General features: G+C 36.3%; 1 protein-coding gene across 1 annotated transcript in view; it reads right to left on the bottom strand.

Moving 5' to 3' along the window:
• Nucleotides 1–27,558, bottom strand: part of RTTN (rotatin) — a 178,326-nt gene that overhangs the window by 131,639 nt on the left and 19,129 nt on the right. Inside the window, exons 11-14 of the mRNA XM_026455194.1 lie at nucleotides 15,270–15,440; nucleotides 6,789–7,001; nucleotides 4,849–4,961; nucleotides 3,991–4,117 (exon numbers count right to left, since the gene is read on the bottom strand). Of these exons, the coding sequence (XP_026310979.1) occupies nucleotides 3,991–4,117; nucleotides 4,849–4,961; nucleotides 6,789–7,001; nucleotides 15,270–15,440 (624 nt within the window). The remainder of the gene's footprint in view (nucleotides 1–3,990; nucleotides 4,118–4,848; nucleotides 4,962–6,788; nucleotides 7,002–15,269; nucleotides 15,441–27,558) is intronic.

Below are 27,558 nucleotides of genomic sequence, written 5' to 3'. Positions count from 1 at the left end.
GACTTCAAGTTATGGGAGACATAACTTTATATACTATATATATTTATATTTTATAGATAATATACATTATATATAATTTATATACTGTATATTTATATTCTATATATGTGATATATATGTGATTATATAAAGTTATCATCAATACAGCTATGTACCTAAAATACAATTACTTGGAAGCATCACTTAGAGTAACTATCAGAAATTTTTTTCTCAATATGTGATGGAGAATAATATTTTCTTAGCAGCTATTTAAGGTGAGAGGGGGAAAAAAGCTACTTGGAATATTAATAGAATTTAAATACAATATAGAAGGTAAAAATACAATAACGAGTTACATGAACACTACTTTTATTCATTCTGCAAATTCCTACTTCCTATTACCAACAATTCAAGGGCCAAAAAGTTACATACATACACTCACATATGTATCTGCATACATTATTTTTCTTTCAACTATTAACTTCATGCCACAGACAGCAACTTCATATTACAAGCCTTTCAAAGATCTAAAGCCTCAGCCCTGAAGTTTAGCAATAGCTGTTAGTTACTTCCTTAAGATACTTACCTACCATCTAAACTGTGACTATCCCCTTCTGAAATCAAGATTTACTCCCTAAAATTGTCTGATTTTTCTCCAGCGCCTTTATTTTTCTTCACATGATTATTCAAATCACCGTATGACACACTGTAATGTGTCTCTGGCCCTGGCTTCCCCCTCTTGATAACAATTCATTTCTCAGCTCTCCTTCCCAACACAAGTCCTCACAAGAGCTCGCTGTCCTCAGTCAGTACTTCCTCATTTGCCAGGTCCTCTTCAATGCACATCAGCTGGACTTAGGTCCCTACCATTCCACAGGAGCTTCTTGTTGAGGACACCAATGACCTCAGTGATGCCAAATCCAACGTGTTCATCTCTGTTCTCATCTGACTCTTCCTTCTCACCTCTGTCTCCACTCCTGGCTCCCTCGGTTCCCAACTTCTCACTGGTTAGATCCTAGACAGCCTTCGCTTCCCTATTCTCTCAGTAGTTGATCCTATCAAGGCTTGTGGCTTTAATATCGTCTCTACCCTGGATGACTGAAAATTGTATACCTAATCTGGGCTCCACATGCCAAAGGTAGTGTGGTGCAATGCTTAAGAATGTGGGCTTTGGAGTGAGCCTATCAGGGTTCAAAGCCCAGTTTTACCACTTTTAGTTGAACGACCTTGAATAAATTCAAAGTATCTCCGTTTTCAGAAAGAGGTAGTACTTAGCTCACAGAGCTGTTAGGAAGATTCAGTGAGATAATATACTTATAAAAGTACTTGATACATAGAGCAAATGCTCAATAAATGTTAGCTGCTATCATTATTATTGAAATTATTAGCATTAGCATTATTATATTTAACAGTCTACTTAAAACCTGCATTTGATATAAAAAGGCATGTCTAACTTAGGTTCAAAACAGAATTCTACCCAATCCACAATCGCATATTTGGGACATCAATCCAACTGCTAAATCCAAAACCTTAAAATTCATCCTTGATCACTCTCTATCTCCTACTCCCATTATCAACAGGACCAATTAGCTCCACGTCCATAATACATCCTAAATTCATTTCCTTCTCTTCATCTCCACTACACCACCACATCTCATCAGGGCTACTACAACGAAACTGGTCTTCTTGCTTCCATCCTGACCACCTACAATCCATTCCCCACAAAGCGAGAGTGATCTTTTCAGAAAGATCATCAGATCAAGTTGCATCTCACTGTACTTAGAATACAATTCACAGCTTTATAATGTCTGACACCCTGCCTACTTTTCAGACCCAATCTGGTACCATTTTTCTAGTATCTCATTATACCGCTCTTCTCTGTGTTCGTGAAACACGCAAAGTACATTATCACCTGAAAAGAGGAGGCTTTTCACCTGTTGTTTCCTCTGACTAGAAATTCTCCCTCCCTCCCTAGCCAGCCTAGTCCACATTACTAGTCATTCTCTATTCCTTTATCCTTTCATTTTATTTACAACACTATTATCTTTAAAACACTATATACATAGAATGTATATGCAGTGTTGTAAAGAAAACTATATATACACATATTCTATATATACAGTGTTATAAAGGAAACTATATATACATATATACACACATACGTACATACATACTTTTTATGTATTTAAAGAATATTTTTAAATTATTACATACTTCTCTCTCTCTCCCCCATCGTAAGGTAAGCTCTCTGATAAGGCTCTTTTCTGCACTTTATATCACTACAGTCTAGCATAAAGTGTCCAGTAAATATTGCTAAATGAATATCAGATGTAGGTAACATGGAAGTGGTGGCCATTTAATCAACCTTAAATTTAAAAGTTATTTTAACTCCTGACCATACCATCCTGAAAGTTAAGTCTTACAATAAAAAGCTAACTTGCCTCTTCAGAAAAAGTAACCTACAAATTACTAGCATGCTCCTACATTTAGGTTAGGTAAAGCTACAACAAAGCCTTGGAGATTTACCAGAAGACACTAGAATAATATCATATGACAGACATAGCCAATTAAAGTGAAATGCCTTTCCAAATCCTTATATCCAAACCAAGATACTATATCTTTACGACACAGGGGCTAACTACAAGAAATCTCATCATTTGGAGCTTTTGACTTGGATTATTATAACTCCCTGATAATAAATATGTATCAATTTTTTAAAACCACATTGTACTATACAGATGACTATTTTTGTGAAAAAGAAAAATCACAATTATATTTTGCAAGAACACTGTCAACTAATGTAATTTCCAAATAGTTAACAAGAAAATAAAACATTAAATGAAAGTTCACATTCTATTTTCTCCCCTTTTACAACTAGGATAATAAAGTGAGTTCTAACAAAAAATATTCTCAGTTTAAATTTTTGCAACAAAATGCATGTGACTTGGTTAATAAAAACTGTAGTATATTAAAATTTAGAATTTAATTATCTATTTAGAATTATCTAAATTACTAACAAATTCAGTGTATTTTTTAAAAACAAATTTGGGACTGACACATACATATGTATTTCTGATATTCCTTTTTTCCTATCATTCTATGATAGGAAACATTATCTGGATGCTAATTTTTTAGAACTCCTCTAAAAAATTAACATCCAGGTAATTCCTACTTGAAATTCATCATATACCAAAATGATCATACACATCAATAATTCAATTTACACCAAATCTTTTCCTATCTGCCAAATTTTTATTTCCAATAATTATTTAAAATCTGCCTCAAGAAAGATATCAAATCGTATTCCACCACTTTAAATTTCAGGGTATAATAACTATCCCAAATACAGGGATCTTATCTATTTCTTCTAATCTTCTTACTCAACTTGAAATATAGTCCTTCTTTGACCTCCAGTCCATAAACCCTTCTACTTTCTTCCCTGTAGTCTTTATAGCCTTTGGTTCTACAGTCTGTCATTTCAACTACTCAGCTCACTTGCACCACAGGCGTTCCCTTCTTCCCAATAGCAAGAAAATATCCCAACCCTTGATCGATCCCAATGTTCACGTTCCCAAAAACCACGCCAGCTAGCCAAAGATAAGCATGCAAAGTAGAATAGTCTCCCTGCTAACATTACAGACACAATCAACTAAGTTGTGTATGCAGCCCCAAAATGCTACTATTTGATACTATCAAATATCTATTCATATTAGTCATTTCACACAATGAACATCTCACTTTCAATCTCCTTATAATTTTTCCATCATTAATACAGCATAAATGTAATTCTTAATACAACTTCAAATAAAGCAATTCAAACTGCTGGACTTACTAAGTTAAGAGAACGTAATAGTACAAATTTTCCAGAATTGACTAGTAATTATAATCTATTTTTATAGGATATAGTTCTTATATCTCATACTACAGGTCAAGTAATTTAAGTTTGAAGGCATAACAAGAGAGTCTACTATTTGTTCTCAAAAACAAAACACACAAAAAACAAAACCTCACCTTGGTGATTTCCAGACAGCAGTGGTAAGTTTCAGCTTTCACTTGTGGCAACGGGTGAGACAACATATGGAGAAGCACCTTCTGACTTTCTCCTTGTAGTAATGGACTGGCCTGCGCAGATTTCCAGCTGGTGAAAAAGTAAAACCACCAAGACATCTGAGGCAAGTAAGTTACTAAGCAAAAGACTGCAAAGTTAACTGGAAGGGATTTCTTCCTACTCCAATTCCTCAAACTGAGATCTTATTAAAAATAACCGATATTAGCAAGTACTTACCTAAGCACTTATTTGTTTCAGGGCAGAAGAGATTCTGTGTTTAAGAGTATTTTTGAAAACCCAAAATGTCTTTAAAATCCCCTACTCAGTTGATGTTTATCACATCACAGAATTTATTCTTTCCAAAAGCAATAAAGACACTAAGTTCTAAATAGAAATTTGCTGATGTCCTCAAAATAAATTAACCAATACACAGTGTTTTCTAAAAATCCACACAAGAAAAAGGTACAAAGTAATAAAAGTTACAAAACTCTCACTTTAAATTATTAATTAAAACTTTAAAGATAAATGAACAATGTGTGTGAACAGTTTGGATGGATACCAAAAACAAATGTATAAAAATCCAAAGATTATTCATTTTGATTGTGGGTATGACATTTTTGAAGTTAATCTTGAAAATAACAGTTAAGTCTCCTAATGCAGCTGTACATATACCCTTTAAAAGTCAGACACGTATAAAAGCAATTAAACTAAAAAATAATAATAACAAAGACATAGGTCAGCTTCACTTTCACTGTTTCTAAGTTTATACACACCCTAAGTGTCCAATAATAATATAATAACATTAAGAAAGAAAATATTACATCTTTGAACAAATGCTGATGATTTCCTTTATTAGGGGGAAATGCTGATGATAGGAAAAGCTACGCAAGGCTTGGTCTGCCAGCTCCACTAATTCTAAGAGATTCTTCTCTCCCTAAAAAAGAAGCAGAATGGAACAATAAATGTCAAGTTCATGTGCAATAAAATTCTCAACAGCTAACTAAGCAGCTTCAAGAAACTAGATCATTCAGAGACCATGAGATTGTTTACATCTGTTTATGTCCACTTGCTCATCAAGCAACCTAAAAATGTCAACCTAGGTGGAGAAATGTACGAAAATTCCCTAACTAAATGCCACATGAGACTTTCTATTATTTAACTCTGAGTAAGCTTAAAGTTACAATCAAACTGCCTGGTTCGTTGATTAGTTCTTTGTAGCTCTACCTCCCCTAATAAAAGTAGGGCTAATGTATTTATTATAAACCTGCCTCTTGTAACAGCCTGACCACTAGGAACATACAGGACATTCAACACATGTGATTAACTGACCATGCAAAATGCCACAGAGGCCAGACACAGTGGCTCACGCCTGTAGTCCCAGCACTTTGGGAGGCCGAGGCAGGCAAATCACTTGAGGTCAGGAGTTCAAGACTAGCCTGGCCAACATGGCGAAACCCCGTCTCTACTAAAAATACAAAAAATCAGCTGGTTGTGGTGGCTCACGCCTGTAATGCCAGCTACTTGGGAGGCTCAGGTGGGAGGCGGAGGTTGCAGTGAGCCAAGACTGCACCACTGCACTCCAGCCTGGGAAACAGAGTGAGACTCCGTCTCAAAAAAAAAAAGCCACAGAAATACTTCAACTGAAAGACACAATTCAAAATTCTATCACAGACAAAACAAGAAGCCAGGGGTACTAACATGTGGCAAAAGGAAAGGAAAAAAAAAATAAACTATAGCAGTAAATAAGAAAAATTATAAATATCAGGTTCAAGGCCAGGCACGGTGGTTAACACCTTTAATCCTAGAATTTTGGGAGACCAAGGTGGGAGGACGGCTTGAGGCCAGGAGTTCAAGACCAGCCGGGACAACACAGTGAGACCTCATCTCTATAAAACAGTTTAAAAATTAGCCAGGTGTGGTAGCATATGCCTATAGTACTAGTTGCTTGGGAGGCTGAGGCAGATGGATTGCTGGAGCCCAAGAGATCAAGACTGTAGCCTAGGCAACAGAGGAGGCTGTCAAAATAAAAATTAAAAAATTTCAAAGAAAATAAATAGGTTCAGATAGATTCTGCTGTAGGTGCCAAAATGAATAAGAATTTTATCCCTAATTCTTCAAGATCTTCAGGATCCATGTCCTTATTTTCAAACAAGAAACAACTATTGTATCAATGTCTGTCTCGAAGAGCCATTAACCCTTTCACTGATAACATATTAATATTCTAATAGTATTTTCAAAAGGGATAAATACTGACACATAATTATTGCTGTAACACTGCTGTAAAGTCATCCTAATACATTATAAACAATGTAGTTCATGACTGTACTTAATATTTTTTAAAAATCAGGCTTTATATGTAAGTATCCATAAAATATTAAGGCAAAAACATGTCTACAAGCGCTAAAATAGCCCTTATAATTCTGGTTACATCAACTGTCATTCATTTCATATCAGTAAGTCACTTCATAGAGGTACTCATTATTAAATATCAAGACATTTGTAATAACCACTGCTTTTTTGTAAATCACTGATATTAGGAATATACACCATTAATTAATCTAAAGTCTTTGTTTTACTTCTATACAAATCATATCCTTACTTTAATCTGTTAAATAACAGGTTATTTATAACTGACCCACTCAGGAATAATGTATCCCTCCTGTGACAATTCAATTATATGTCCATCAATTTGAAAAGTAGGGATTAAATTTTCTAAATATGTCAAAGGGATTTAAAAGAGATATTAATCAAAACTTTTTACCTCCTTCTCAATATCAGACAGGAAGTTACAGGTGCATTCAATTGAATAAACGGCCTCTGCAGTTCGTTTATAAATACTGTAGTTTTCAGAATTCAGCTGTTCCAAATAGGCCACAACAGCTTCATGAATATTTGGATATTCCAAAGAAACAGGCATGTCCAAAGAAAGGAGAAATAATGCTGTTGACATCGGCTCTGGTAAAAACTCGCTTGCCTTGACGAATTAAAAAAAAAAAAATTAAAACTTTGCTTAAAAAAAAACTTATTTTAGAGAAACATGGTGGGTTATAGTCTTAATCTAACCCAACTTCCTTTTTTGCAATTCTTTGTCAAAAAACTGAAGCTTTTTCCAAAGAAAATCCTATTTCCCAACACATGATTTACCTCTACCTCTTTGTCTTTGCTCAATACAAAATGTCTAAAGTCCAAATATCAACTCTTTCTCAAAGCCCAGAATACTACTTTCTTCTTCCCCAAACCAACTTCTTCTCTCCCTGAGCGCTATGCCTTGTATATACCTCTGCTATTGAACTAAGGCATGAGGCCTTTTACTCTAAGTATTTTCTGTACATGTACACAAATCTCCACAATAACCGATTAAACTGAACCACAGCTGAACATGACAGAGCTTATTAATGACATATTAATAACATGAAATTAAGAATAGCTACAGATTGATTTGAACAGAAATGGATTTTTTTCTTTGGTTTTGTCTTTTAGAGGGGATAGCGGAAATTCAATATAATATTTTAAATAGTTCTAAAATATTCACAGAAAGGTAGCCCCTTAATTAGTATAAAATCAATTTGCCCAGATGAAATATTATACACATTATAACCTTAAATCAATAGATTTAAAACTGAAAGAACTATGGCTTTTTAAAAAATGGTTCTAGTTTTGTGACAGGATTATAAATATAAAGAAATAAAAAGGACTAAAAATTCGATGTTCAGAGAAAATCTCTTGACAAGGCTCAGTATTACGGTTGAAATGCTGCCTTTACAAAAGTGGGTTTGGTCATGATTTATTTCATGGATAACCTATTTCAAGGATGTTCATTAACTACCTGAAAGTCTAAGAGCTGAATCAGCTAAACAACAATACCTTTAAATGAATATAGTTGCTAAATGAAGATCAGAAACTACAAAAATCAAAATTTTAGATTACACAGACACGACAAACCTCCAGATTAGTAAAACAGCAGCTATTAGAAAGTAAAGAGAAATTTCATTATTCTGTGAAGAACTATCCTTTTTTGGGGTCGGGGGGGAGGAGGAAAAAGAGAAACTCAGTTACCTGCTCACCTATTACTCACTCACTCAGCGAATATTAATTGGGCCTTACTGTGTTCCTCTACTATATGCCAGGCACCTCTCCAGTCCTGGGAACCCAGCAGAGAGCAAAATAAAACCTCTGCCTGCATGAAGCTCACATCCCACTGAAGAAAGTAGAGCGTAAATCAATAAACTTCCTAAGATGTTAGGTGTGGTTTAAAAGTGTTTTAAAACAGGATGGGAAAGATGGAGAGGAACAGAGAAGTAATGTGGAGTGGAGGCAGGGAAATGCTACTTCTCCAAAGTAGTAGGGGAAGGCCTCGCTAATAAGGTGACATTTAAGTAGAGCCCTGGAAGGGTCAGGAGCCATGCGACTATCTGAAGGAAAGCATTTACAGAAGAGGGAAGAGCAATTACAAAAGCTATATTTGGTAGCAAGGAAGCCAGTGTAGCTGGTTCTGAGGGATAGAGTCAGAAAGGAGAGGTGGGCCAGATGAGTTAAGGCTTTGGGTCATCAGAAGGACTGTCCTCTGCTGGAAGCCACTGGAACATTTTAAACGAGTATCAAAATTGGTCTGTAGAGAACAGATGATAATGTGCCAAAGGGGAAGCTAAGAGACAGAGGACTTTACTGCAGCAATCCAGACAGGACAGAATGGTGGGCTTAACTCAGGTATTTCAGATTCTGTATAGGCATTCAAGGGAGAAATGACAAATTTTGCTCAGGGATTATATCTACATGTGAGCAAAAGAAAGGAATCAAGGCTGACTCTAAGGTTTTTGCCTGATCAACGATCAACTTGCACAACGAAGTTGCCATTTACTGAGACAGGCAAGACTATAGGAAGAACATATTTGGAAGGGGAAGCAAAGAATGAAGTTTGGGACGTGTTCAGTTGGAGACATTTATTGTCATCCAAGTGAAGACATCAAAAAGGACACTGGGTATAGACAAGTTCAGAGTTTAGGTTATATGTCTGGTCTGGAAGTATAAATTTGGAAGGCATCAACAAATAGGTGGCATTTAATAATCACAAAAGGGATGTATTTCTTGAGGGCTACAGTCAGTCCCGGGGTTCTACTCCTAAAGAGTTAGGAAGATGAGGAGAAATTAGCAAAGGCGATTTAGTGAGTTGGGTACTGTGCTAAGAGAGTAAATCCTAGTAGATACAACTCTAAAGGCACTGTGTTCTAGTGTAAGAGAGTTCTGACTCTAGTCAGAAAAATAATAGCTGCTGTGAGAATTAAACAAGCATTAAGCAGAGTGTATAGCATATAGCACTCAATAAATATTAATTTCCTTTTCTCGCTTCACCACAAAGGAATTCCAACATTTCACCCTGCATACTCGTATTTAAAACTCTTGCTATCTCAACAACTCAAAGCCCCATGCTAATGTCATCAGCTAATCCTTACATGGCCCAATGGACTAATCACAATTTACACCCCCGATCTAAGATAGCTGTACCGCATATATAAGCATTAGTCACATGGCATCGGAACTAAAAGTGAAGATGTTTCAGTTTAAATCCATCACCCCTATTATATAAAAAATAATCAGCAACATCATCTCATGTACATTGGGAGGAGGGGCTATAAATGTTTCCTCTAAACCTAGCCACTCAGTAGCCATGGCATAATTGTATGAGTTTGTTAGAAATGCCAGCTCTCAGGCCCTACCCTTTACCTGATGAATCAGAATATGCAAGATGTGATTAAGAATATCTCTAAGTGATCTGTTTGCACATTACCCTTTGAAAAGCACCGCTCTCAGTCACTCAACTGGCTTCACCGGGTCATTACATCTTTTTATACACCTCCCTGAAAAGCTAAAGACCTTGTGTTAGGCGGGGCGCGGTGGCTCAAGCCTGTAATCCCAGCACTTTGGGAGGCCGAGACGGGCGGATCACGAGGTCACGAGATCGAGACCATCCTGGCTAACCTGGTGAAACCCCATCTCTACTAAAAAATACAAAAAACTAGCCGGGTAAGGTGGCGGCGCCTGTAGTCCCAGCTACTCGGGAGGCTGAGGCAGGAGAATGGCGTTCTTCCTTACCCTCGGTGAGCATCAGTAGCTAAGGAAGAGTAACAGCAGTTCCTAGGATGCTCTGTGCTTCTGCTTCCAGAACAGGGCTAGTACTTTTACCTCTTACTTTCCAGATGTTTCCCCAAACAAAATTATCTTCATTTCTTTTACCAACCACAATATTTGTCACAAGATTACTAACGTATCACTGTAACCTATACATAAGCATTCTCCAAAAATCATTTAAAATCAACAAATATCAGTCTCAAAACAGGACATTTTGTCAAACTTAGGAAATTTCTACATAGATTCATATTTATTTTCCAACATTCAAATTACCTATTTGGTCAGTGGCAACTCAAAAAAACCACTTTAAAGGCAGAGTCCAAATTCTACTTCAATTGTTAGTGCTCTAGCAACAGACAGAGGGCAGCAGAACCTTACATTTATATAAACCAAAGAAGAAATTTAACAGCAATGAAGTAACATTTTTGTTTAGATCTCACTGTAAAGTACTTAGTCAATTAATCAAAACAAATATAACCATCTAAAAACAAATACCTTAATTACAATCTCCCACAATGATCAAAGTTGTTTTAATAAAGTTCCAAGTTAAATATTTAAAATAACTACCAAAAATTAGATATTGATTTGTTTTTAAAAATGGAAACAATACAAGAATAACTACCTTTTCTTGAAAAAAAAAAAAAAAGCATGGAAAATTAACTTTACATTATTCTAGCACTAAGTAAAATTATTGATTTCTATTTTGGTTCTTGTCCAAATAAGCACTTGATGAAAAAATACGATCAAAAATAAACTACATGATGCAACTGATAGGATAAGTTTTCCATCAATACTTCAACCCATAGATAGATTGATCATTTGCAATACTTAATAACAAGCAATTGTAGCACCACTAATTTTTCAGTTATATAATATTAAGGAAGACACCCATATTTTAAATTCATAAGAGACTGGAATTTTTCCATTCTTAATGCTTATGCCTTGAAAAATTATCACTCTTCAAAACAAAAAAGGACTGCAGAAACATAATGACTAGTGAATACAAGTTAGAAATTAAAAGTAACACAAGTGATGTTATTTTCCTTAAAGCAAAATACTGTATTTAAAATGTAATTGTTTTCCTGGATCACCTGATAATACATTGTGTATATAAGTGATATTTAGAAAATGGACTTTGGGCCAGGCACGGTGGCTCACGCCTGTAATCGCAGCACTTTGGGAGGCCAAGACAGGCAGAACACGAGGTCAAGAGATCGAGACCATCCTGGCCAACATGGTGAAACCCCATCTCTACTAAAAATACAAAAATTAGCCGGGCGTGGTGGAGGGCACCTGCAATCCCAGCTACTAAGGAGGCTGAGGCAGGAGAATCGCTTGAACCCAGGAGGCGGAGGTTGCAGCGAGCGGAGATCACGCCACTGAACTCCAGCCTGGGCCACAGCGCAAGACTCCATCTCAAAAAAAAAAGAAAATAGATTTTGGACTATATGCTCTACAGAATTCTAGGAAACAAAGCCACAAATGTTTAATAACTAAGGGCAACAAAGAGGCATAAGGAATAGCTTTCTAGTTTTCATAATTTCTCCCACACCTGCATTTTAGTGTGCCACTCCTGTGTCTTTGTAATAAGAACACCACAAAACACTGATGTCTGAATGATCTGAGATACTTTTACCACTAACATTCAAATTCAGAGATAACCTCACATTTAAAATTATAGTCAATAAGAATATTTTAAAGAAATATTTACACATATTAAAATCACCTTTAACAGACTTCATACAAAGGAATATTTTGTAATAAAAGTTAAATTAATGCTATAAGCAACAAGAGTTATGAACCTCGAAAAGGAGTTGAGAGAGTACCTACTTTATAATTTCATTTAAACAACATTCAAAACAGGCCAACTGATCTACAGTGACTGAAGTCAGAAAGCAGTGTGGCTCAGAGAAAGAGGGAGAGGTAACAGATGGGAAGGGGCCTTTGGAATGCTGGTAACATTCTATTTTCTGTTATGAGGGTGGTCACTTTTTAAAGACAGATACATTCACTTAAGTAGAAAAAGCACGGAACTGGCCGGGCGCGGTGGCTCAAGCCTATAATCCCAGCACTTTGGGAGGCCGAGACGGGCGGATCACGAGGTCAGGAGATCAAGACCATCCTGGCTAACACGGTGAAACCCCGTCTCTACTAAAAATACAAAAACTAGCCGGGCGAGGTGGCGGGCACCTGTAGTCCCAGCTACTCGGGAGGCTGAGGCAGGAGAATGGCGTAAACCCGGGAGGCGCAGCTTGCAGTGAGCTGAGATCCAGCCACTGCACTCCAGTCCGGGCGACAGAGCAAGACTCCACCTCAAAAAAAAAAAAAAAACAAAAAAGAAAAAGCACGGAACTATGTACTTTTCGGAATGTATATGAAAGTTTAAAAAAAAAAAAAGCCTTTACAGATTTAATGTATTTTTCCTGACAGCACTTTAAAAATAATTTAAAAATTTAAGTGTTCTGATTAAACTAACAGTACACAGTTTCAGAAACTGTGATTAGCAAACACACAGAAGAGACACCAGCCTTGGGCACTTTCAAAAGGTGCTTCTTTTTAATAATTTCCCCGCCATATATTCTCACAATTATCTTTTCCATGTACTACTCTTTTTATCCATTCTTTAGCTAAAAACAATAAAACCTGTGAAACTATAATATTTTTAAATTATGCTTTTTATAATAAAGGCACATGTTTAAGCATTCAGCCTTTGATCTAGTAATGCCCTTAATAGGAATGTAAGAATCCAAAATATGAGTAAACATGTGTAAGTAGCAATTCAACATAGTGTTATTTATCAAAATACCAAAAAAAGAAAAAAAGAAACGTAAAAGCTTAATTTCTGGAGTCCTTGTGGAAATCATAGAACATCTTTCTGGTAAAATATTAGCAGCCATTAAAATTTATGAAGTGTTTAGTTACACAGAAAATGTATGTTAGATAATAAGAAATGGTTTTTTAAAAAAAAAGAATCAATAGGCTGGTACAGTGGCTCACGCCAGTACTCCTAGCACTTTGGGAGGCCAAGGTGGGTGGATCACCTGAGGTCAGGAGTTCAAGATCAGCCTGGCCAACATTGCGAAACCCCGTCTCTACTAAAAAAATACAAAAATTAGCTGAGTGTGGTGGCTCACACCTGTAAACCCAGCTACTTGGGAGGCTGAGGAAGGAGAATCACTTGAACCTGGAAGGTGGAGGTTGCAGTGAGCCAAAAAAGTGCCACTGCACTCCAGCCTGGGTGACAGAGTGAGACTCTGTCTCAAAAACAGAAAAAAATAATAATAAATAATAATAAAAAATAAATAACTTTTATGGATGCTGTCAATTGGACTTAAAGCAGAAAAGAAAAAAGCCTCAAAACTAACTTGAAATTATGAATGAATTTTTATTCTTCATACATCAAAATATTTTTTAAATCAACATCTTATTTTCTGAATAAAAGTTAAAAACTGAAAACACCAAAGTTAAGAAAAGAAAGGGCTAGGTAAAATAGAAAAGTAGGAAAAAAAAAATTACTAGAATAAAGACTAGCACAAAAGATAGTTTATTGCTATCATGGGCAGAAAAGCAGCTTTGTGAAAGACACCTAAAGCAACATGTTAATCAAAAAAACAACTTTCAAAAGACATACTAAGGTATGAAATCATATTATGTAACTCAAACTACAAATATGTTTAGACATAAAACAAGTTACCAAATATTAACTAGATGAATCAAATAAAAACCAGGATATTTAATCCTACCAAAGATATATTCTGAAATTCTTTTGATCAGGTGCTAAAATAAAAATATTAAGCAATTAAGTTGCTGGCAGAAAGGAAAGAGAAACACATGTGACCAAAAAAAAAAAAAAATTCCCTTAAGTTACTCAAATACACCACACACCAGTAATTTACATGAAATACAACAAATACAATAGGAGAGTCCTCAGAAATCAACTTCATCAACACTTAGAAACTAAAGCACTGCTAAAACTAGCCAGGCGAAGTGGCGGGCGCCTGTAATCCCAGCTACTCGGGAGGCTGAGGCAGGAGAATGGCGTAAACCTGGGAGGCGGAGCTTGCAGTGAGCTGAGATCCAGCCACTGCACTCCAGCCTGGGCGACAGAGCCAGACTCCATCTCAAAAAAAAAAAAAGAAACTAAAGCACTGCTAACACTATTTTTAATAGAAAACAAGAAAAAGAAAAGGTTCCATGACATTAAGATATGCTAACTACAAAATAATTTCCAAAGCAGTAATGGAAACTATTGTTTGTATTCTATGTGTCAAGGAACTTGGGAAATAGTGAATAAGTAGAGAACTCTGACAACGTGTACCTAGCTGAAGAGAATGAAAGGCTACTCTTGATATTAATGATGAGAACCAAGACACACACTGCAGAGATAAGATCAGTAGGCTTTCAATGCCCTCCAATCAATTAAAAGATACATCAAGTGTACCAATTATATATGTATATATGTATGGAAAAACGTATTCATAAAGAAGACATAATCTCTTCCCTCAAGTGATCCCAAAGTTATTAAAGAAATGAAACCAAGTAAGTCAAACATATACATATAGATGTATATGTTATTTGGTTTCATTTCTTTAATAACTTTGGGATGTTACTTGGTTTCATTTCTTCAATAACTTTGGCATCACTTGAGGGAAGAGATTATGTCTTCTATACGAATACATATACATATATGTATATGTACAGATAACAGCAAGCCTTGTCTTTTACAAAACTAAGTTCTATAAGACCGGGGAATAATTCTAACCTGTTCAGTTTTACATCCACCAAGTAATACTGCTAGCCCACTGTGGGCAATCAATAAATTATTCACTGAATGAACAAGGAATAAACAAACAAATGTACAGACTGCAATAAAACATATGCAATAAAAACAACAGCAAGATTAAAAAATACTTTCCCATCAAATGTTTTGTCAAAATTGTTCAAAATGTTAGCCATTTCTCAATTTCTACATTTTCCATATAATCTGTTACACTTATTTTGAAAATGGCCTAAAGCACAATACCTTCACACCATGAAAAGAGCAGAAGAAATTTACAACAGAGCATTTATTTAGAATAGTCAGTAAATTCCAAATGAGCAGCATTACCTGCCTTACCTTTTCAACAGGGAGAAGTGTTTGTAGCAGTCGAACTGCAAACAGGGAAATGCTGATAAAGGCCATTCTGTGGTGCACAAGCATCACCTCTGGTTGCTCCGAACTGATACTACTTTTATGGTAGCACATGGTTTCTCCAAGGGCTCCCAACACCAGGAGTAGTTTCTCTTTCTGAAAACAATTACACAACACGAAACAGAAGAAAACAACCAATTTTACGGGCCAGTGTACAAAAGCCATGGAGAACAGTTTAAAATGTTATCATTATCATTAAATAGGAAAACAAACCAAAACAAAATTTATTCCTCTCTCTGAGAATTACCAATACCCGCTGACATAATTTAAAAAGCACAAAAGAATGATCAACAAACCACCTACATTTTAAAAATACAATAATCTGTAAGTATTTAATATGATGAATCTTAACAATGAATAAGTATAAACAATAAAATACAAAAAGTAAATGAACCATAAATTCCTCCTAGTTTCTAGTGCTTAATTGTTCCAATGTGGAACAATTAACACATAAACCCCTCGTCGAGTATTTCTTATGCTTACTATACGCCTAATACAGTGGCAGGCATAATGGAAAAAAAAATGCATTAGTACAAGAGACATGATAATCCCTGTCCTCAAACTGATACCAACATTTCTAAAGAAATGAATCAAGGAAAGTCAAATAATTAAAAAGCAATTAAATATCAAATTGTATAAACTCTCTTTAGACAATAAGGTTTCAAGTGGAAAATGTTATGCCATCATATATTTAAATAATTTACTACTTCAAGAGAAATCATATCTTTTAAACTAAAAGGTATACATTAAATATGAAGAAGAACCTACACATAGTAGACTCACTTGTAAGTCACATCAATATAGACAAAGTATATCCCAGATATACTGATATGCCCCCATAAACTAGCGGGTAAAAGGACACCCTCAGTAAGACAAAAAAAAAAAACTGAAGTACTTACTTTCAATTTTCCATTGAAAACATGAAAATAAGAATGAGAAATACCTGCAAACTAACAACAAAAATCTAATATATCAGATTTTTTTCAATTCAAGGATAGACTATACAGGGAACAACTAAAAGATATGAATCCCAAAAATCACAAGTCACTGGCAAGGATATGGAAGAACTGGAACCCTGATGCACTGCTGGAGGGAATGTAAAATGGTACAGCCACTGTGGAAACCATAATGGGCAGTTCCTCAAAAAACACAGAATGATCATATGATCCAGCAAATTCCACTGCTGGGTATATACCCAAAAGAACTGAAAGCAGGGTCTCAAAAAGAGATGTATACACACCCAGGTTAACAGCAGCACCATTCACAACAGCCAAAAGGTGGAAACAATGAAAGTGGCCAACGACCAATAAATGCAGAAACAAAATGTGGTATGTTGTATATACATACAAGAAGAGGAGGCCGGGCGCAACGGCTCACGCCTATAATCCCAGCGCTTTGAGAAGCCAAGGCAGGCACATCACAAGGTCAGGAGTTCAAGACCAGCCTGATCAACATGGTGAAACCCCATCTCCACCAAAAATACAAAAATTTGCTGGGCGTGGTGGGATGTGCCCGTAATTCCAGCTACTCAGGAGGCTGAGATGAGGCAGGAGAAACATTTGCATCCGGGAGGCAGAGGTTGTAGTGAGCCAAGATCGTACCACGGCACTCCAGCCTGGGCGACAGAGCAAGACTCCTTCTCAAAAAGAAAAGAAAAGAAAAGAAAAAAGGGTGTTGAGCATTCAAAAGGAATTAAATTCTGATACATGCTACAACATGGGTGAACCTTTAAAACATAAAATAAAATAAGCCAAATACAAAAGTAAAATAAGCCAGATACAAAAAGACAAATACAGGCCGGGCGCGGTGGCTCAAGCCTGTAATCCCAGCACTTTGGGAGGCCGAGACGGCGGATGACGAGGTCAGGAGACCGAGACCATCCTGGCTAAACGGTGAAACCCCGTCTCTACTAAAAATACAAAAACTAGCTGGGCGAGGTGGCGGGCGCCTGTAGTCTCAGCTACTCGGGAGGCTGAGGCAGGAGAATGGCGTAAACCCGGGAGGCGGAGCTTGCGGTGAGCTGAGATCCGGCCACTGCACTCCAGTCCGGGCGACAGAGCAAGACTCCGCCTCAAAAAAAAAAAAAAAAAAAAAAAACAAAAAGACAAATACAGATTCTACTTATATGAGGTACCAGGAGCTGGGGATAGGCAGAATGAGGGGTTATTGTTTAAGGGGTACAGAGATTTCATTTGAGATGATGAAAAAGTTGTGTAGATAATAATGGTTGTACAACAATGTCACTGCAGAAGTAAAAGGAAGACAAAATAATCCACACAAGCAAAAAAAGGCAAAAACTTCTGAGAGTAGACCAAGCATAACTATACTATAAAAAGTTTAAATTTTCCTATAAATGAAACAATTTCATATTGAAGTAAAAAACAAAAAGTAAAAATTTATACATAAATCCTTAACTGTCATGGGATTAAGAGTAAAAAAAGAAACTAAAATTTTTAAAAAAATCTTTGTGAATAAAAGATTAAAAGTTCAATGAGTAGTAGAATTAAAACAAAAAATCTAAACAATATGATAGTGAATAATTTAGGGCAAAATAAATTAATTTTCTACTGATGACATGTTTAACAATAAAGACTCAATAAAAATGAGTCTGTGATCTGAATAACACAGAACATCAACAAAACATGTTATTGATATGGATTTATAGATTTTAACTCAGTCTTTTTGAATATAATTAAAATTAATAGCATGGACTTTGAACACTGCAAAGAATATAACTTCTCTTCAAGTTTCCAAGAAACAATGACAAAAATTAACTTTAAAAATACCACAAAGAAAACTCCAATGTATATTTAAGGCTATATTTCTCTGATCCCCAAGAAATAAAACTAAAAAGTAATAAATATTTAAACCAAAAGTAAAACAATCCTTACAAGATTAAAACAGAAAAAGTAAAATATCCTCATACAAATAACTACTGGTCTAGAGAAAACAAATTGGAAATACAGTGACAGTCTTATTATATTGACAGGCAATTAATTCCTCCATACAGTATTTCTCCATGAAAACAGTACTAAAACAACATCTCTACATCTTTGATAATTTACAACTTAATTCAAAAAATATATTTAAGATCTCAGTATTGTAGGGCTTTTTTCTAAAAGTCTATTTACTTGTGAAATTGTTTAAAATAATCTTACTAATACTAATGATGAATTGAGTACTTCTCAAAATATTATAAAAAGCAAGTACTTTAGGAATGAATTTTACAGTTCTATTTCCAACATTTCTTGTAAGCAAAAAAAAAAAAAAAAGTGGTTTTTTTTTTGGTTTTGTTTTGTTTTTTAGGAAAGGATTGAAAAACAACAGTAACCGGCCGACATTTTTTAATTCTTTGAGCTAAAGATGTTTAAACAACAACCCTAAAGGAGTTGATGGGGGGAAAAGACCAGTCCTCACAGGATAGTCATAGTTTCTACAACAGAAGGTACAAAACTGAAATGCCAGGTTAGCAAAATTTCTTAAATATTACCAATAAAACAGATTTTTAGTGTAAACACGACTTATACATTACCACTGCAATACACAATGGGTTGTGGATTCTACAAGGCATCTGGAGGAAGAGACTGCAGCGGCCTCTGCCCCTCACATGCTCCCAAGGGTCCTTCCACACTGCAGCCAGTCACAGTTCCTCGTGCCAGTCTCACCAGGCACTTCCCTGATTCAAAGCACTCTCATCCTGCCTTCAGAGGAAAGGCAGGACTATTCTGCACCATGTCAGGAGACCCTCATTTATCCCACCAGTCTCTCTCCACTATCTGCACCTCACATTTCACGCTCTAGGTGCTTGTGTTCCATCTACCACCAGCCCCAGCCTCTATCTCCGATCAGAACTATCCATGCCTCTTTGTCATGGCTCATGGTTCATTCTCACTCTCCGCCAGATTAAAAAAAAAAAAAAATGTTATTTTATTTGGTTGGCCAAATCCTACTTATAATTTAAAACTCAGTTCATTCAGATCTACAAAAAGCCCTCACTGAGGCCAGGCACGGTGGCTCATGCCTGTAATCCCAGCACTTTGAAAGGCTGAGGCAGGAGGATCACTTGAGCCCAGGAATTTGAGACCAGCCTGGCCAACATGGCTCAACCCAGCCTCTGCTAAAAATACAAAAATTAGCCGAGAGTGCTGGTACGTGCCTGTAATCCTAGCTACTTGGGAGGCTGAGGCACTAGAGCTGCTTGAAACTGGGAGGCGGAGGTTGCAGTGAGTCAAGATCACGCCACTGCACTCCAGCCTGGGCAACACAGTGAGACTCTGAGTCTGGGGAAGAAAAAAAAAAAGCCCTCTCTGACATCCCAAGTTCATAGCTCATAGTGTTTTCAAAGCACTAATGGCAACAAAACATAATGGCTATAAATACAAAACCTCAAGTGACCCTGAAAAATAAATTATGCCTCAGTTATGTAGTTTGCAGGGTCATGATAATTAAATGACTTCATAAATAGTGCTTAGTGTCTGATATATAGTAAGTGCTTTATTTAAACTACCTTAGTTTAAGTGTTATTCCTGTATGCTTATGTGTTTTACTAATGTCACATTAAAAGTATCTATCACCCATGAGCATAAAAAGCACTACATCTTATTTGATACCCCAAGTGCCTAGCATATATTAATAACAGGCAATCAAGAAATGTGAGTTAAAATAACTGTCTTCAGAATGGTGGCAGCAGCAGGGAAGGTCTATGTAATTAGAGATCCCATTACCCCAGTTATCAATTCATAATCTGGTCCAAATATCCTTAATGAGCCCTTACTGGATACAAAGTCCTTATCTTTAGTTTCTTTCACAATCCTCTTAGCCCATCCTGAAGTCCTACTAACATTCTAGAATTCTACCAACATGCCTTGATGTTGAAGTGACCAGTTCACAGCAGGTCAGATGGGAATTCAGAAGCAGTGAGTCATAAAGATGAAAAGACTGCTTTCCAATGACTGCAATGACAGGAATGACACAGAAGAAATGTGGAAAAGAAACAGAATATAGACCTAAGAGTCTAGGTTATCTGGCAGGAGGTGAAGGCTACTTTCTCCTTGCATGTTGAACCTAACTTAGCATGTAAATAAGGAAAAAACAGACCTGATTTGATGATGGAGGACTAGGGGGAATGACATATGACATACTTTAGGTCAGCATAACTAATTTTGGTGAAAATATTTTTTCTTTTATTTACTTCAAGTAATATGAAAGTATTCAATTAAGGGGGAAAATTGAAATTCCCTTCCATGCTGAGTTACAGAGTTCCAGACACGACTGATGCTACTGACATTAGCACTGTGTGGAAATACCTAGAGATTTGATTATATTTCCTCAGGTACTTAATTTCTAAATTGATAGCAACATTTATTATTTTGTTCCTTTAATAACTCAACAAAAATACTGCTTCTGTCTTTCTTTTGAAAACTGGCAAAAGTATGAACATCAAGCAATTTTACTTGTTTGCTTCTTTTAAAATATAGCCAAAGAAAAGAGACATTTATTCTTTTTAAATAAGTAAATCAAATATAATTTCAAGTACTTCTGTTTTATTTAGCATTTCTAACATACCAACTGGCACTTGTACAACAGAATTAACCTTTAAAGTAAAAATAATTCATTGAATCATAAAGTACCAGCAGCCAAAAGTTAAAAGTGAATGACTAACTTTTACAGATAAATGTTCTGGCCAAGAAAATTTAAGTTAATTTCAGAAACAACTGATAAAGCATTCCTCACACTTCAAAAGAAAAATTTACTTGTTGAAAACCTTCAATATGTGAAAAATCTCCTACAAGTACTACAAAATAGTGTGATAACCTTAAGGACTAAAGAAAAACCAAGATTCAGAACTATTATCTGAAAATTAAAGACTTGAAAATATACCCATTTTAAAATATGCAATTTGTTTCCCTTTTTGAGGCTCATGTTATGAAAAAAATAAAAGTTTGGGTTTCTTTCTTACATGGGTATTGTTACTATATAAATATCTGTACTTTTTTTTATGTTCAGACCTCTATTCACAAGGATTTCAGACAGCCTGTAACAATGTTTAATTAAATATAGACCGACTTACATCAAAATAGCATAAAGAGAAAAAAACCTGGTAACTGTAAGAGTCAATATATACTTTTATGAGTAATAAATTTTGATTCTACTGCCCTGATAAGGCAGCAAAAGGGAAGGGAGGGAGGGAGAGGCCAAGGAAGAAAGGGAGAGGAAGACCAGACATCAGGAATTCACATTAACAGAAAAGACAGAATGCCAAATTTTCAAGGAAGGCAAGGTTATCAGATGGCAATTTCAAAATGAAAGATATAAAATGACAAATGATTTATGATATTTTGAAATGTTAAAAAAGATATGGCTTCCAGTTACATGGAGACATACTCTGGTATTCCACAGATCTCTTAAATATTATATCGTAATATAACATTCCTAAGGCTACTACTGTACACGTGTTGATTACTTATGCAAAATATTACTTATCAAAACACTTCTTGCAAAAAAAATAAAATGTAATGCCATATTTTCTAAAATTATCTACTCTACTGAAATACAAACAGCAAAAAACAAGGTATCCTGATCTCTCCACACTCTGAATGATTATTCTAAAGTTGATCCAGAATTTTCACTCTAGATAAATGTACATTTAAGACCCTAATGACTCACAGATAGGCCAGTTGCTTAAATGACCTAATTTAAAAATTTATGTAAAACTTCCAATTCTGGCCATGCAATAATAACAAGGACTTCTCCTGTCCTTCACCAGAAATCAACTAGAAAGTGGCACAGTAGACAGTGTAGGACTACGATGCCAGAGAGAAGGAAAATAAGCAATGAGAGTCCTACTATACCTGAAAACAATTACTGTACAGCAAACACAGGCAAGAGAAATCCAAAGAGTCTAACAGTCTCAATGACGTTAGGAGACGAAGATGCTTGTGGAAGCTGACATGGTTAGGAACTGTGGGAGAGCTATGCAAAGAAAGAGTTTCAGAGACCTAAACAAGTTTCCATCTAGTCCATGCTGACATTAGGTGGCTTATATTATAGGAAGATACTCTGTAAATATAGGCCAAAGAAGATTACTGAGATTTAAACTGAACAACTCCCAGGGCTCACACAAGACAACAAAACTCAATCTTCAGCCAGGCAGAGTAGACAGTCATCAATAATTACTTTAAACATTCAATAGAGGTCCCAAAGGATCACACCTCAGGAGCCGAGTTTAACCCCAAGCAAAGGTTCTTCTAGATCAGGGTTTCTCAACCTCAACACTTCCTCAAGGTTTTTTGACATCTTGAGCCAAAAAATTCTTATTTGTGGAGAGCTGTTCTGGCTTCTATTTACTAGAAGCCAGTAGCACCATTCCAGGTGTGACAATCAAAAATGGCTCCCAACATTGCTAAACAACCTCTGGGGAGCAAAATTACCCCCAGCAGAAAACCACTATTTTAGACCCATTCTACCAAATTTTTTAAAGTCTTGAGAAAATGAAACTGCTCTACAAGTAACATAATCACCTGTCAGTCTCAAACTTCTGGCTTCAAGTGATCCTCCTGCCTCGGCTTTCCAAATAGCTGGAACTATAGGTATGCACCTCCATGCCCAGCTAATGTTACTAATTTTTTAAGAGATAGGGTCTTGCTTTGTTGCCCAGGCTCATCTCAAGCTCCTGGCTTCAAGTAATGCTCCCATGTTGGTCTCCCAAAGTGCTTCCGAACCCTCCCAAAGTGCTTCTAAAAGGGCAAAATAAAAAATCAAGACACTCAGCATGGCAATATTGAAAAGGTCCAGCATCCAATCAGAAATTACTACACATATCAAATATTAAGATCCATAAAGAGAAAAATCAGCCACAGGACAAGACCCAAAACTGAAATACTCAGATGTAGAAGACCTATACACTGACAACTTCAAAACATTGCAGAGACAAAGTAAAGAGCTAAATAAGGCTGGGCACAGTGGCTCATGCCTGTAGTCCCAGCACTCTGGGAGGCTGAGGCAGGCCGATCACTTGAGGTCAGGAGTTCGAGACTTGCCTGGCCAACATGGTAAAACCCCCGTCTCTACTGAAAATACAAAAAAATTAGCTGGGCATGGTGGCGCACACCTGTAATCTCAGCTACTTGGGAGGCTGAAGCTGTAGTGAGAGTCACTTGAACCCAGGAGGTGGACATTGCAGTGAGCCGAGATCATGCCACTGCACTCCAGTCTGGGTAACAGCATGAGACTCCATGTCAAAAATAAAAATAAAAATAAAAATAAATAAACAGCTAAACAATTGAAGACATACATATGGTATTCATAGATCAGAAGACTCAATACTATTAAGATGTCAATTTTTCCTGAATTGATCTACAAATTCAACTCAATTCCATTCAAAACCACAGCAGGCCTTTTTTTTTTTTTTTTGGTGGAAATTGACAGATTTGATTGATGTTGAAAATACAGAGGACCTAAAACAGCCAAAACAACTTTGAAAAACAAGAACAAAGTTGAAGGACTTATATTACCTTATTTCAAGAATTACAATAAGCTTCACTATAGCTACACTATAGGCCTTCACTATAAGCTAGAATAATTAAGTCAGTTGGGTATTGGCACCATAAGAGAAAACTGATCAATCAAATAGCGTCCAGAAGTAAACCCATATATAGTTAGTTGGTAAGGAATTCAGGAAAGAAAGGATAGGCATTTGAACAAATAGTGCTGAGAAAATAATTATATACCCATAAAAAAAAAAAAAGTTCATTCCTTACCTTGTCCTATATACAAAGATCAACTCAAACTCAAAGATACAAAACCTAAAACATAATGTAATAATTCTAAAAGAAAGTATAGGAAACATTCTTTGTATCCCAGGTTAGGCAAAGATTTGTTAGATAAAATATCAAAAGCATGATCCATAAAAGAAAGATTAAGAAACTGAACCTCATCAAAATTAAGTATTTCTGCTCTTCAAAAAGCTAAATAATCATCTCAATAAAGACAAAAAAAAAAGGTTTGGCAAAATACAATAATCATTCACGATCAAAACTTTCAACGAACTAAAAATACAGGGAACTTTCCTGAACTTTATAAAGGCATCTACAAAATACAAACGTACTAGAGCTAATATTACCTTTAATGGTGAAAGATTGAAGCTTCCCCTCTAACATCATGAAGAAGGCTCTCACCACATCCATCCAACATTATACTAAAGGTTCTAGCCAGGGCAATTCAGTAATTTAAAAAAATTAAAGGTATCCAGAGTGAATAGAAAGAAATAAAACTGCCTTTACTCACAGATAAGATGATCTTAAAACCGTTTTTATTCACAGATAACATGATTTCATAGGTAGGAAATCCTAAGGGATCTACCAGAAAACAAAAAAAAAGAAGAAGAAAAAAAAAAACTAGCAGAACTAGTAAGTTCAGCAAGGCCACCAAATAGACAATCAATACACAAAACTCAATTGTATTTCTATATACTAACAATGAACAATCCAAAAATTTTTTAAATTTTCATTCACAAGGGCATTGAAAAGAATAAAATACTTAAGAATAAGTGTTTTAAAAAGACCTAGACTTGCTCTCTAAAAATTACAAAAGATGCTCAATATCATCAGTCACTAGGGAAATGCAAATTAAAACCCAATAAGACACCATTGCACATCTATCAGAATGCCCTCCCTCTCGGCAAAAAAAAAAAAATCTGAACATACTAGATGTTGCAGATGTGGAACAACTGGAATGTCCACAGGAATGTTATCTGTAATATCTAGAAACAACCCAAATGTCCACCAACAGGTGAATGGATAAACAAATTGTGGGAAGTCCACACAATGTAATACTACTCAGAAATCAAATGAATAAACTACAGTAAGCTGTCACTTAACATGTTCAACAGGTTCTTGGAAACTGACTTTAACGAAACAGCATTACAAGTTCCATGCCATTTAACTAAGTGCTGACGAGAAAAAATAACTGGGTTTGTTATAAGTCAGTTGGCTTAAAGTCACAGTTTCCGAAAACCTATCTATGATGCCAAGTGAGGAACTGCTGTTCTGCTACAGAAACAACATGGCTCAGCCGGGCACAGTGGCTCACACCTGTAATCCCAGCACTTTGGGAGGCCGATGCGGGCAGATCACTTGAGGTCATTCTACCACAAAAACACATGCAGGTGTATGTTCACTGCAGCACTATTTACAATAGCAAAGACATGCAATCAACCTAAATGCCTATCAATGGCAGACTGATTAAGGAAAATGTGGTGCATATACACCAATGAATACTATGCAGCCAAAAAATGCATGAGATCATATCCTTTGCAGCAACATGGATGGAGGTGGAGGCCATTATCCTATGCAAACTAATCCAGGAACAGAAAACCAGATACTGCATATTCTCACTTATAAATGGCAGCTAAAAAATGAGAACACATGGACACAAAGAGGGGAACAACAGACACCAGGATTACTCGAGGGTGGAGAGTGGGAGGAGGATCAGAAAAATTACCTATCAGGTACTATGCATATTACCTGGATGACAAAATAATCTGTATACCAAACCCCTATGACACACAGTTTATCTATATGACAAACCTGCACACGTACTGCTGAAGCTAAATAAAAGTTTTTTAGAAAAAAAGGATGCCCACTTAAATAAATATACCTTAAAGATATACCTGCACATTTATGAAACAGCATAAGCACATTATTCATTGTACATAATTTATATTAACAATATCCATCAAGAGACTGGGTTAACAAATACACAACAAAGCATTTGCTACCTATAAAAAAAGAATGAGAAAAGCTCACGTCTAGATAGATACGGAATAATCCCCATACCTACTACTCTATGCATGTAAGACATATTTTTAAGTTATAAAAACAGGGTGCAAAACAGTATATATAATATACCACCATGCGGGAAGGGGTACAGGGTAAGAATCTACATGCTTAGTTGCTTACATTTGCAAAAATAAAATAAAAATAGAAAAAAAAAAAATATGGCCGGGCGCGGTGGCTCAAGCCTGTAATCCCAGCACTTTGGGAGGCCGAGACGGGCGGATCACGAGGTCAGGAGATCGAGACCATCCTGGCTAACACGGTGAAACCCTGTCTCTACTAAAAAAATACAAAAAACGAGCCGGGCGAGGTGGCGGGCGCCTGTAGTCCCAGCTACTCCGGAGGCTGAGGCCGGAGAATGGCGTAAACCCGGGAGGCGGAGCTTGCAGTGAGCTGAGAGCCGGCCACTGTACTCCAGCCTGGGCGACAGAGCGAGACTCCGTCTCAAAAAAAAAAAAAAAAAAAAAAGAAAAGAAAAAAATAGCCAGAAAATAAAAATGACTACCAATAAGGAAAACATCTTCAAGGTAACAATGGGAGGGAGGCATCCCTGAGCTATATTTTTATGAAGAAAATACAATTCCCAATAGTGAAACAAACGAAAACAAATCTACTTGTATGCTGAATTGGTAACGGTAGCTTTAAGGCACAGTATTTTGACTGTATATCCTTAATGAGATTAGTCTATGTCAAAAAGAACTGCCAGGAAATCTTAAACATTTTAGTAGAGTTGTTCATAGTAATGTTACTACTGCTGTTCTGAAACTATCTTTTGTATGTTTAAGGTCAAAGCTAATAAGTAATTATGCTGATACTGCTAGGAGCCAGGACTTTCTACAAGCAAGATAAGAACAATAACAATATAAATTCACGATCTTCAAAAATATGTATTTCCTAATTGTTCCTGAAAGGAAAGAATGATATCACAGTAGCTATAACCACCTCTAATGGCCTGGTTTTGGTCTTAATATACCTTCCCCTATTAGAAGTGACCAGAACCTTTGGAAAAATAGGCCTGTTCCAGGTTATTTACAAAATAAGCATGGGACATATTGAGTCAAAAAGAAAAAAGAGCCGGGCGCGGTGGCTCAAGCCTGTAATCCCAGCACTTTGTTAGGCCCAGACGGGCGGATCACGAGGTCGGGAGATCGAGACCATCCTGGCTAACATGGTGAAACCCCGTCTCTACTAAAAATACAAAATCTAGCCGGGCGAGGTGGCGGGCGCCTGTAGTCCCAGCTACTCCGGAGGCTGAGGCAGGAGAATGGCGTAAACCCGGGAGGCGGAGCTTGGAGCTTGCAGTGAGCTGAGATCCGGCCACTGCACTCCAGTCCGGGCGACAGAGCGAGACTCCGCCTCAAAAAAAAAAAAAAAAAAAA

The sequence above is a fragment of the Piliocolobus tephrosceles genome, chromosome 18 (assembly GCF_002776525.5).
Source record: "Piliocolobus tephrosceles isolate RC106 chromosome 18, ASM277652v3, whole genome shotgun sequence".
In the NCBI taxonomy this organism is placed as follows: Eukaryota; Metazoa; Chordata; class Mammalia; order Primates; family Cercopithecidae; genus Piliocolobus; species Piliocolobus tephrosceles.
This window is presented reverse-complemented; position numbering and strand designations above follow the sequence as displayed.